Here is a 13,328-nt window from a genome sequence, read left to right on the forward strand (position 1 = left end):
CGGCAGGCACTTTCGGCGGGTCTCCACACGCAGCCCTGGCTGAGCCACCCGCACCACAAGCTGTTCGTGTTGTGTTTCATCAAGCTAACAAGGTAAGCTCCGAAGCAGGTTTGGTCTTTATGAATGTATTAAACTGCAGTTAATTTATGTCCAATTACAGGACTTCAAATCAGTTCTGATACTCATTAAGCATTGTATGCATTTCTCCCATAAGTTCTCGCTCAACATACTTAGAATGGAAATTGCTTGGTTCTTCCAGAGGGGGCAAAAGCCATTTTTCAATATTACATTCATCAAAAGCACACGACTAGAACTTCCCGGGACAACAGATCTGTAGAATACAAACAGAAGCGCAACGGACTGGTCTTGTGAATAGGCCTGCGGGTCCGATGGGTACCTGTTATACTGAGCTCTCTTCTTAAAAGAAACTTTTGAGAAACAGCGAGGCCTAGTGGATAGAGCAGGGTCCCAGGAGTCAGAAGGCCCTGGGTTCTTGTCTCTGCTCCGCCACTTGCCTGCTGTGTGACCTTGGGCAAGTCACTTGGTTTCTCTACGCCTCAGCTACCTCACCTGCAAAATGGGGATTGAATCTGTGACGCCCTGTGTGGGACAGGAACTGTCTCTGATCTGATTATCTAGTGCCTACCCCAAAGCTTAGTACAGTGCCTGATGCATGGTAAGCACTTAACAAATTCTATATAAAAACAAGCTTCAATACTGGTTTGGAAATTTCCTTCTCTGAAACCTACCATGCTGCCACTATGAAAATGAGGCCAAAGTGAGAGTACCTTGTGAGGTGAGGACTTTCTCAGATCCTCAGGGGCCACCATTTCCAAAGGTAAATTTTCCTCAAACAATATATTTGTTTTTTAATGGCATTTGTTTAGCAATTACTAATTACCACGTACTGTACTAAGCACTAGGGTAGATGAGAGAAAATCAGGTTGGATTCGGTCCCTGTCCCACATAGGGGCTCACAGTCTTAATCCCCATTTTACAGATGAAGTCACCGAGCCACAGAGAAATGACGTGACTTACCCAAGGACACACACAGCAGACAAGTGGTGGAGCCAAGATTAGCACCCAGGTCCTTCTGACTCCCAGGCCCATGTTCTATCCATTAAACCCCGCTGCTTCAGTTAGAGAAGCAATGTCATCTTGTGGAAAGAGCAAGGGACCGGGAGTCGGAGGGCCTGGGTTCTAATCACGGCTCTGCCACTTGCCTGCTGAGTAACAAGGACGAAGTCATTTAACTTCTCCATGCCTTCGTTTCCTCATCTGTAAAATGGGGATTCTTTACCCGTACTTCCTGCTAATTAGGCTGCAAGCCCCATGAGGGCCAGGGACTGGGTGCAACTTGATTACCTTGTATCTACCCCTGAGCTTGGAACCCAATAAGTCCTGAACAAAACCCCCAATTCTTATTACAGATGTTTGACTTCTGATGCACTAAAGAATACTGGCTTCTGGTAAAACACTTCAGAACGAAGTTGCAATATGCTTCAGGTTTGCACCAGGAAATCTTGTTGGATCGTGAGCTCTTTGAGCCAGCCACCATAAATAGGTTCCTGAGAGTTGGGAAAAGTCAAACTAACTTCCTGCAAAATGCATATTTTAGAGTTGTGGAGGATTTTTTTTTTTCAACAAGCTCTTATGAACATATTTTGTTTTCTTGTTTTTGATGATAGTCACGCTGACAACTTTTTTTGGTCCATCAAACTTCAAACTACAATTATATGAATCTACTTTTAATAAATTACCATCTTTGCATATATCAGTCAAACCATGAAGCCTAAAGACTTGCAAACAAAATGTATTATTAATTTAATTGTCACAGCCTATTTAACTAACGTATATTAGTGTTTCCTATAATGTGCTATGTATCAGAGGGCAGAATTAAATTCAAAACATAAAAATAAACTAATTACATTGTCCTAAAGAAATTAAAATCGAGCAAGCTTGCAAAATTACAGGCAAGGCATTAATGCTTTAAAAAGGTAAGAAAATGGTGTAACTTAATTTAGAGAACATTTATGCCCAAAGTGAGGGTTCGGCATGCTGATGGAGAGTTTCTTTGCTTTCTAAAGCCATTAAAAGACATCCGCTCCCCCTGCCAAGGGAGGGAGGGGGAGAGTGGAAAGAAGAGAGGAGTGTTTCAGCTTTATTGTGCTACATTACACTACTTAAATCTTAGCCATCACCAGCAAGGGACTTCTACTGGGAAATTATATTGCTATTGCTGACCTGCCACCACTGCTCCGTATTGCTCTACATTAGGAGGAATGCCAGATAAAAAGATTTCACCGACAAGAAGCACACAGAGACAAAACAGTCAATTGCATAGGAAAAAGGACAATTCTCTGCAAGATCTTGGTCTGGGGTCAGCCTGAGGGCGTCCCAAAGTTGAAAGGCAACAAGTTAGGGGAGGAGGTCTGTTGGTCGGTCAGTGGGGCGGTGGGTGGGTTGGGGGGAGTGGGGAAAACCGGGGCTCAAGGTTCCTGCCCTGCCTCCTGCTTCCAGGCGCCACGTCCAGGGGATCTAAATGCGGCGGACCGGACCACGTCTACCCCTTGAGATCGGATTCTGCTGATGGTTCTCCTAGTCCCCTCACGGGACTAACCCCTCACGGGGGTGGGGGAGCAGGAGGGGCAGTGAGGCAGGGGAGAAGTCAGGGACTGAGCAGAAGGTCTGGGGACTCTGGCAGTGAGCACTGCACTGCAAAGTCACAGGCAGCCTAGTCTGTGACCCGTCCTCCACGGACAAAAAGCAAACACGGCCACAGCGCGGGAGAAAGGACCTTGGAAGAACAGGTTCTGACCGACGAGCAAAATAAAATCCCTTGGAGACTTGCTTCTCCTAGTTTCTGTAAACTAACATGACAGCACACATGAAAAGCATCAATTTTGAGTGGCAATTTACATATTACACCTGTTTCACTGTCCTTGTTTCTACTGCCATTCAGTTTCCCTCCAACCGTGTTTCCTTTCTACATTTGGGATTCAAACGCCGTTAGGGAATTAGAGAAGCGGCGCCTGTGGTGCAGACCCGGCAGCAGTCACGACGAGGACCGGGGCCTCCGGGGGTACGGCCCCTGCCTCGCAGAACAACTGAGGGAATGTGGCCCAAAGCGGTTGAAGGCAACTAGGCCTGCCATTTTGTACTTGTACTAAACAGAAACCCGGCCTCCGTTAAACCGCTCTTGAAAAGGTACCATACCCGAGTGACACGCCCCGTTAAGACGATGAATCTTAAACATCGCCAAGGCCGGACTTTGAATTCCACCTGTGTCCTTCACGACTGACTTATTTTTCTGGTTCACATGCCCGAATAGGCGCGCGCCCTTCCAACTGTGCTCCCTGACCTAGGTGGGCAAGGCAGGGGGGAGAGGGACCCTGCCCTCGAGAGTCAGTTGGTCAGTCCATGGCATTTACTGAGCACTTACTGTGTGCGGAGCACTATACTAATCGCTTGAGAGAGTACAATATACCAATATAAGATACACATCCCCCACCCACGACGAGTTTACAGTCTCAACCACATGCTCCGTACCAGCGGGCCAGCTCGACCTCAGGTTCTCGATCCTCTCGAGGCACGAACTGCTGCCCCGTGCTGATCATTCTACCTTAGACTTCGTCAGGGACTGGGGCTAGGCTGGGGCAGTAGGGAAAGAGCCACTGTCCTGTGGAGCCCGAGACCCGTCCCACAGCAGCAAAGCAGCCTGCCTGTGCCATGGGTCGGTGACAGGAAGGCCCGCGACCTACGTCATTCCCGTTTGCAGATCGCCAACAGCAGCGAGCGTCGGGGGCGTCACTACCCTTACCAGGCGTAAGACTTTGGGGAGTTCTTCCCACTGATTACATTTCTAGATGAAAGCCACAGAACTTTACAAGCCCTGAGTGAGATTCTTGGGAATTCATCGGGCCCTTTATCAAATGGAACATTTCAGAAGTAGCCACGCTCATCTGGTGGCTGACATTGCTACGTTTCCATTCGCCTAATGTAATTAAGTCTATCCGATGGAGTTAATTATGCTACGGAAAATGAAGAGAACTTTAAGAAAGAGCCCTGGCAGCTGATGACATAATAATTGTAGGGTTATTTTTCACGACATGGCACCTGTCGTATTATTTTGGGAGAGATACAAGACTTTCTTTTTTTGATATCTGTATGGCGTAATTCTTCAAACTGAAGATGCGGTAACTTTAAAAAAACCCCTCAAAAATGTTTATGAATACTAAAACAGTTTGTATAGATTCTATATAGATTTCGCACAATAACTATATAAATGGGAGTTGAACTGATGTAGAGAAACAAGCATTTTACCTTTCCTTAGGCGTTCCGACTCCGTGTTTCCCTAGGAGATGAGTATTCAGATGCTTCTTCATCACGAAAGCGACCCTAAAAAAGATAAACAAAATTGACTTGATGTAAGATACCATCGCATCCTTTTTGAAAACTCAGAGATGCCCGTCTAGCACTTTGCATGTCATGCTACAAATTCATCTTCTTCCTCTCTGTCTCCGTCCTGAAACTGGGAGCAACTGGAGGGCAGGACTTGGGTCTGCTCTGTTGATTGTACTCTCCCAAACTCTCGGTAAAGTGTTCGGCACACCGTAGGCACTCGATAAATACGATCGACTGATGGGTAATGCAGTGGTTTGATAAAACCTTTCTACCCCAGCCCACTGTTGTGCTTTAGTTCTCCATTGGAGGGTATTTCACAATTTCCTATCTTTAGAAAGGTGAACTTCTCTCTCCTTATTTCACCTTGTGTCCTTCAAGTCATTTCACCCTTCATTCTCAATTGAGGTGGATTAGCTGCCGTTTCATTCATTATTTAAGGGTGGATGAAAAGAAAAGTGATGTTTCAGAGGGTGATTCCTTGCACACAGGGAAACTGCACTGAAGGGCTGTGGGCGACGTTTCTGCACAGCGCCAGGGAGCCAGCGGCAGGGGAGAAGAGCCGCTTCTCTTCCTCCTCTAGACTGTACGATCATTGTGGGCAGGTAATGTGCCTGTTATACTGCTATATTGTTCTCTCCCGAGTGCTTACCACAGTGCTCTGCACACGGTAAGTGCTCAATAAATACAACTGACCGACTGACCCGAGACTGAATTCTAAACCCACATCAGCTCACTTCAGACAATCTTGCGCGGGACTGAGGAGTCTGTGGGTCCAGGTACCGAGCTCCCCTCTTCCTGCGGTAACCCTGGCACGGTTATGTGACTCCGTCATGTGACCGTTCCTACCAATTTAGATATCTTCCCGGAGTTTTGGGGTGAAATGGCTTTCGGGATAAGCAAAAATTCTTACCGTTCTAAGTTTCAGTGTGAAAAGGGCTTGAAAACATTTCTGTTAATTATGTATTACAGCTGTCCTTCATAAACTTAATTACTCATAGCTGAAAGGCACTAGGCTCGATTTGCATATGTACATGAAAGGCATGACATATGCAAAAATATGATTTTAATTAGCATTTTATGAAATGAAGGGCTACAAATCTAGCTGGCATGTGATAAGATTTTTAACATTCCACACTGAATTCATCTGGACATGTTTGCACTAATGGACAATGAAGAAACAGGGAAACGCCGGTCTGTTATGGCCCGGGTGAGTCACCCGACTCCAAGCAAGGCGCATGTCTGCCCCAAATATGTTAACGCAGTGTCTCCATGTCTCATCTACTTTGGGCGTTTTCACGTTGCTCCAGCAACTCTCGCGGCTGAGCAGCCTTCAGGGCCAACGAGAAAAGTCTCTCTTTTTGGAATGATGAGAGTGACTTCATTGCTTCCTCTACAGAGGAAATATGTAAAACACCCTGGATTGTTTCTCTTCCTTTATTTCAGGGATTTGTCCACTTGGATATCCATGAATTCAAAGCCCTAAACAATTGATCATGTTATCATGATGATTAGGGTCATTATTAGTCCAGTGCCAGGAGGATTCTGTTTAAGGAAACTAATTGGTATGATGTAACATTTTTGTTAAAATAATATGTGAGATGCCACGACGGTTTTTGTTTCCGAAAGAAAATAAACTTGTGTTTCCATTTCAGTAAACACCGAAGACATTTAAAAGTAATAACGACACTCTCTTTCCCCGGCCACCCCCTGGGCCCTCCTATTTTAAATTAAAAATCTAAGGTGATTGGTAAGGTGTGAGAGTTGCGGACCTAATGTTGGGAATTAAAGCTCATCTGTGGGAGTAAGTACAAGTCTAGAATCCTAAATCCTCAGAAATGAGGCTGGAACAGTTTCGAGGTGGAAATAATGAACCTGGCAACATTGCACACTCAGCAACGGATGTGGCACTGGGTCGGCTGTAGTGGAAACAGGACGGAAAAAGCGGGGGCCTGCTCCTCTCTCCCCATCTTCCACGGACTCTATGGGAAACAGGCAGAAAAAGCAGAGTCCACCCCCTGCCTAGCCTTCCACTGACTCTTTGGGAAATGGTATGGAAAAACCCGGGTCCTCCTCCATCTCTCTGCCTCCCACTGTCTCTAAGGGAAAGGGGAAGGAAAATGTTCTGGTCCCGATAAATCTCACATCTTTCCACCTCCCGTGGCTTCTTGCAAGTTGACGGGGATCTCAGAGCAGGGCCCAGATAGCCATTGGTTTGCATTTCTTCACCAACGGAGCAGATGAAAATTTTCACAACTATCACGTTCCCGCCCTCTTCGGCATCCTCCGCACCTTGTCAAACGGTTTCTGTCTAAATTAAGTCCCAGAACAAGAAAAAACAAGTCCGTAAAGACTGAGATTTTTATCCCTGGTAAAATCTCATGATCCGTCGCCCATGACAGCCCCACCCTGTCAGTCACCAGGGCAGCCATTGAGGGCTTTGAATTTTGCCTTCTCAGAAGCCCACCTCTGCCAAGCTGGATGAAAGAAGGAGAACAGAAGGGTCGAGTCCTCGCAGCCAGCTCAGATCCACCTTCTCACTGTGTCTCATTCCTTACTCTCCCATCTTTCACTCCTGGCTCACACCCTTCCTCTCCTGCCTGGAACGCTCTTCCCTTCACAGCTGCCAGAACTCAGTTCTCCCCAGCTTCAAAGCCTCCTGAAATCTCATCAATTCCAGAAAGCTTTTCCCAGCATAACCCAAGCTCTAACCTAGCCAGCTCACATCCTAACTCTCACGACTATCTTCAATCAATGGTATTTACTGAACGCTTACTATGTGCAGAGCACTCTATTAAGTGCTTGGGAGAGTACAATGCAATAAAATTATCAGACATATTTCCTGTCCATAATGAGCTTACAGTCTAGATGGGGAGACAGACATTAATATAAATAATTTATAATGTATAATTTAAAGAAATACATGTACGTGCTATGGGATTGAGGGTGGGGCAAATAACAATTGCCCAAAGGTCAAAGATCCAAGTGCACAGAAAACGCAGAAGGCAGAGTGAGCTGGGGAACAGAAACTCATCTCAGCACTTTTGCACTTCACAATCTTTTGTGCTTCTGCACTCATCACTTTTCACCATCTACTATTAAGCATTTCTTCCAGCTTTTGGTAAATGACGATGTGTCTATCTCCCCTGCTGAATTGTAAGCTCCAAGAGGGCAAGGACCATTTGTATTAACTCTACTGAAATGCCCCGGAAGCTTGGGTTCCTCCCACAGAAGATGCTCAGCAATTGTTGTTGATGGACTAACTGACTGGATAAAGGTGCTGCCAACTCCTGGAGCTCAACCCTTCTCCCAGGTCTCGACCACGAGTATTCACCCAGATGGGGATGCCAGGTTATTTTGGGCAGTGAGAAATTTTACACATGCAGTGGTAATGCCAGGACTTCTGCAATGGAAAGCAAGATCGGGAAATCTTGTATCACACTCACTGTAGATCTGCTACTTAAGACTCGGAGTTCCATAGAGCCACAGGGTGTGATATTGCCAGAACTCAACACTGGGAAGCAGTGTGGCCTTGTGGAATGGCCTGGGACTGGGAATCAGAGGACCTGGGTTTTAATTCGAGCACTACCACTTATCTGTTGTAATAGCCTTGAGCAAGTCACTTAGCTTCTCTGAGCTTCAGTTCCCTCATCTTTAGAGTGGGGAGTCAATACCTGTTTTCCTTCCTACCCAGACGGGGAATCCCATGTGGGTCAGGGGCTGTTTCCGATCTGATCGTCTTTTATCTACCTCAGCTCCTAGTATGATGTCTGGAACCTAGTAGGTGCTTAACCAATACCACAATTATTATTATTATTATTATTGTTGTCACACACCTGGTTCCTGGTTTGTAAAACACAGTGGCAGATCATTAAACTAAACAAATTAGGGGGATGCAGATCTGCTTTGGGCTCAAATAGGCAGTCAAACATAGTTTACTTGCATAGTAAGGCACAGGGCATTGCACAGGAAAGTGTATGCAGAACTTCACTTAATGACACTCTGAAAAGTGACCATGAGCCATTATTCCACTTAGGTTGAAATGGTACAAAAAGTACTGTCAATGATGTAATTTGACTATTTTTTTTAGCGACATGTCACATGTCATTAAAAATATATAGAATTTATTGCAGTTTTACTTAACATATCTTTTTATGATGAATGGGGCATTACATTTCTGAAAATGACCTTAAATTAATTGAGTTTTTATACTAGAGTTTTACAAGTTAATTTCATTATTAATGGTATACTTATGAAATAAAGATGGTGTTATGGATGTCGATGGTGAATTAAGTGTTCCATTTCTCCTACTGACTCACCATCACAGAGGTTAAACTCGATGTGAGAGTGTATTCATTAAAGAAAATGTGGGGCTGCAACCTTGAGGAACTTGGACTCACTTGGTCGAAGAGAGGGTTCCCCTCATCGTGATGGGCTCGCCAAAATTCAGGGCAAAGAGTCTACATTAATATTCAAACTCCGTCTTCAACCTTAACTACTCAGATTACTGAACTCCTTTCCGACGATTGTGCGGGAGGTCAGTTTCCCTGCCCTGCTAGGCGGCAAGATGGCATATTAACCAGGAGATCAGCAGCAAGGAAATAGTTACAAAATATTCAGAAATGCAAAAGCCAGGGGAAATGATGACAGAGTTGGCAAATTACCGGGGAGGAGGTCAAAGCCATAACCTCCTATCCGATCCTGTGGCTTCAGGTCAAGCTTGAAAGATTGGGTCAGAAACCAGACCCCAGCCTGACTAACCACAAGTGCTTCAACTGGAAATTAAAGGGATGATGGCCCTGGCTGGGACCTTCTCGATGTATCTCCAGGCATCCCGGAATGGGCAGAGGACAGGGAACGCCGGACGTCCCTTAGGGTGGTCCTCTGCCTCGGGGAAAAGCGTGTTGCGGTGGGGGGGCGGTTAGGCTCGGAAGCCCACTTCGCTCACAGCGTGGCTCAGTGGAAAGAGCCCGGGGTTTGGGAGTCAGAGGTCATGGGTTCTAATCCCGGCTCTGCCACTTGTCAGCTGTGCGACTTTGGGCAAGTCACTTAACTTCTCTGTGCCTCAGTTACCTCATCTGTAAAATGGGGATTAAGATTGTGAGCCCCACATGGGCCAACCTGATTACCTTGTATCCCTCCCAGCGCTTACGACAGGGCTTGACACACAGTAAGTGCTTAACAAATACCATCATCATCATCATCATCACGGCGATAGAAGATGGGCCGGAGTTAGGTGGGGCTGTCGACCAGGATGGTCTTTCATAATGGAAGAGAAAACCGGAAGGGGTGCTGATTACTGGATAACTCTTCTACCCCAAAACCACAAAGTCATTTTCAACTACTACATCTGTGCCAAATCTATACCCAAAAGCCACTCATTACGCGCAGCATAGATCAGAAAGTCCTGCCAGTCGGCTTCGAGGCTCACGGGCAGCTCTCTCCTTCTGACGTATCAGCACTCTTGACCTGCCAGACCCCAGCTCACACATTCTGGGCTCCTCCCAAGCATGCCTTCTTACTGTTCTGGCTCTCTGACCTCTGACCCTTAATTCACGTCGCTACCTCTGCCTGGGACTCCCTCCCCCTTCAAACCTGGCAGACCGCTGCTCTCCTCATCTCATCTCCAAAGCTTCCTGAAATCCCACCTCCTCCAGAAAGCCTTCTCCATTATTTCTGCTAATATTCCAGGTGTCCACCCAAAAGCCACCCTAAGCACATGTACTTTTCATCTACGCATATTAGTTACTTATTCATTCATAATAATTAGTAATAATCACAGTACGGATTAAGTGCTTAGTATGGGCCAAGCACTGTAGTATGTGCCGGGGTAGATGCAAGATCATCAAATTGGACACAGTCGCTCTTCCACATGAAGCTTACAGTCTGATTAGGAGGGAGCGGTATTTAATTCCCATTTTACAGATGAGAAATCTGAGGCCCAGAGAAGTTAGATGACTTCCCCAGGGTCACACAGCAGACAATGTTGGAGCCAGAATTAGAACCCAGGTCCTTCGATTCCCAGATCCATCCTCTTTCCACTAGGTCATGCTGCTTCAGCTGTTCCTCTTTCGATAGTCTGGCTATTATCAGTTGCCTCTTTTCTTCAATCAATCGATCGGTATTTATTGGGTACTTACTGTGTGCAGAGCACTGTACTAAGCACTTGGGAGAGTTCTTCCTCCTGCTCCTTCCCCCCTTCCCTTCCCTCCTCAGTCATAAGAATGTGGCAGAGAATGTGTCTTGCTTCTGATGTACTCTCCCAAGCCCTAATTATTCATTCATCCAATCGTATTTATTGAGCACTTACTATGTGCAGAGTACTGTACTAAGCGCTTGGAAAGTACAATTTGGCAACAAATACAGTACATTAGTCACCCGGTAAATAATTCTGAGTGACTAAGCCATTCCCCAACTAATCCCCACTCTCCATTCATCTTGTCATCCCCGAGCCACCCTTAGCCCTTATGTCTGCAATGGTTTACGGGTTTCACTTGAGTTTATTTTTCCTTTTCTCACTTTTTGTTTTTACTGAGTGTATCTGTTTTTCCTCCTGTTCCCTTGGTACGCCTACGATTTGTGTCTGCCTGCCTCCCCCATTAAACTCTAAGCTCCTGAAAGGCAGGGGCCATGTCTGTTACTCTTATTGTAGCTTCCAAGAGCCCAGCACAGTGGTCTGCCTACCGTGGGAGCTCCATAAATATACTGAGCAAATCACGGAATGGAGCTAATTTTCCAAATCTCTCAACACTTTAGTACCAGCTTCCACATCCGATATACGGGGTTTGGGGTGTGGGCAATGTGAACCGCACCCTTTACAAAGAGGACGAGGCACAAGCTCATTTCCTTAAAAAGACTTCTTTTTTCTTTTCCTGTGTTTTTAGTCGGGTCTTTTGAATGACCTTCCAAGGCAAAGTTGCAGAGACGTTTACAGGGAATGGGACAAGCACCTGGGCAGAGGCAGAGGAGCAATGACACCGCTCCCGACTCCCTCTGTAGCGAATGATAGACAGCGGAGCTGTCGATGTGCTGTTCAATGACCTGCATCAATCTACAGAGTAATTTACTGTCTGTGTTGGACAGATCACAATGGATGAGTCTCCTGTCATCAATCAATCAATTTGGTTGTTCCTACATTTTCCTGAAGCTATGGCGAGAGAGAGAGAGACTAAGGCACAGAGAGAGACAGAGACAGAGACGGTGACAGAGACAGAGCATATTCAAGAGAAAAACAATTGCTGTTTCCTTTTGCTGTCCTCCTGTCTCCAGTTGCTAACAGCGATGGTACCTAGGATCCTTGAGACTTCCAAAGCCCTGGTGTCTGGAGGGGTCAGTCTCTTTTAAGTTCTGACTGGAAAGTAGAGATTGAAAAAGAATCCCTAGGGTGAGAATGGCTATATCAAAGTTGATTCCACCATGCCATTGAATTTCCTCACTGTACTTGCTCCTGCATCTGTGACCATCAATTCCCCACTTCTCACTAGAGAGACATGGGCTCCTCCTCCTCCTCCTCCTCCTCTTCGTCCTCCTTCTCCTCCTCTTCCCGTGAGCCCGAGCAGAAACGTCAGGACTCAGGTCTGGAAGTGAGAAGGTGGGGACAGAGGCCAGGCCAGGATAGCGTCCTGGGGCCTCTTCCAAAAGGACACTCAGTCATCTGTGGACTCGGTCTGCACTGGATTCAATGAAGCAGATGCATAAGCCTGTTGTAGGCAGGGATTGTCTCTCTTTTTTGCTTTACTGTATGTTCCAAGTGCTTAGTACAGTGCTCTGCACCCACAGTGAGCCCTCAATAAAAATGATTGATTGAATGAATGAACGAAAAGTACAGTTCAACGCAGAAATCCTGTACATCCCGTGCACTGATCTGCTCCTAAAATAGGGAGGAGGTGGAAGCGAGGGAATGACCGAGCTCAAATCTTTCAGAGCCTCGCACCTCCTACGCTCTCACGCCCGGATGCCAGCCGTGACATTCAGCAGTTGCTCACATGGGAATCCATAGAACTCCAATGGGCATTTGTGGTTTTCCACAGCCCCACGTTTTATCCTTTCACCACTATTAAAAATGACCACTGGAAGGGTGTCCTGTGGGAGAAGTAGCATTCGAAGGAAAACACGAATTAGCAGAGTGCTCATATTGATGTACCAGGCGATTTCTTGAATAAATGTGCATCTTCCCTGGCTGTAACTATGGCGAACGGATGACAGACCCAGAGACGCAGGGCTATTTTTTTGGTTGGGATTTTGAAGCATTAGACTGAGGAAGGCCTTCATATCTTTCACCTGAAGATATATTTATGAGGACCGGATGACTATACTAACTAAAAATTAATGACCTGTGAATCGGGTCAGACAAAAAACAAACACGTAGCAATCAATTTCCAAGAGCGCGGGCCTCTAATTCTCCCCAAACACCTATGTTTAGAAATGAATCTGACGGTGTTCATGCATCATTACTAAAAACAACTGCCTGCTGGAGCGAGATGTAGACCTCGGTGGGTCTTGCTTGTAAACAAAATAAAGATATACTGGATAGGAGGGCACTTCCCCCAAAGAGACACAGAACTCAAGGGCGGGAGAAGGCAGGCTACAACTCACCGATATAAAGGCACAGAACACTGCAGGTAGCGGGCGAAGCAGGTACCCATTTGTACTGCTTAACAGCTTTCGCCATGAAGAAACAACTCCCTCCTCCCCTTTTCCTGCCTTGCCTGCTTAATGAGCATGTGAAGAGAGTTGAACAATTTAGAAACCTCTGAAGTCAAAAGGTATTCGGTCTGTCAGTAATCCACCTTGCAAACATATGACAAAATTAGCACTGTTATGAAATATGTTTACTTCAAAATTCAGAGGAGTTAATGAATGCTAAGCGATAATATGAGGCAGTGCGACAATGTAATTACATTTTCAACACACCTTACCAAATCGTT

The 13,328-nt window shown here is 45.9% G+C and overlaps 1 protein-coding gene across 2 annotated transcripts in view; it reads right to left on the minus strand.

Annotated features, from left to right (window-relative positions):
• Window positions 1-13,328, minus strand: part of ZNF407 (zinc finger protein 407) — a 276,349-nt gene that overhangs the window by 147,080 nt on the left and 115,941 nt on the right. For both annotated transcript variants that reach the window (XM_029052837.2, XM_029052839.2), the window contains exon 4: window positions 4,324-4,398. In XM_029052837.2, coding sequence (XP_028908670.1) covers window positions 4,324-4,398 — 75 coding nt within the window. The remainder of the gene's footprint in view (window positions 1-4,323; window positions 4,399-13,328) is intronic.

Source organism: Ornithorhynchus anatinus, chromosome X2 (genome assembly GCF_004115215.2).
Source record: "Ornithorhynchus anatinus isolate Pmale09 chromosome X2, mOrnAna1.pri.v4, whole genome shotgun sequence".
NCBI classification, from domain to species: domain Eukaryota; kingdom Metazoa; phylum Chordata; class Mammalia; order Monotremata; family Ornithorhynchidae; genus Ornithorhynchus; species Ornithorhynchus anatinus.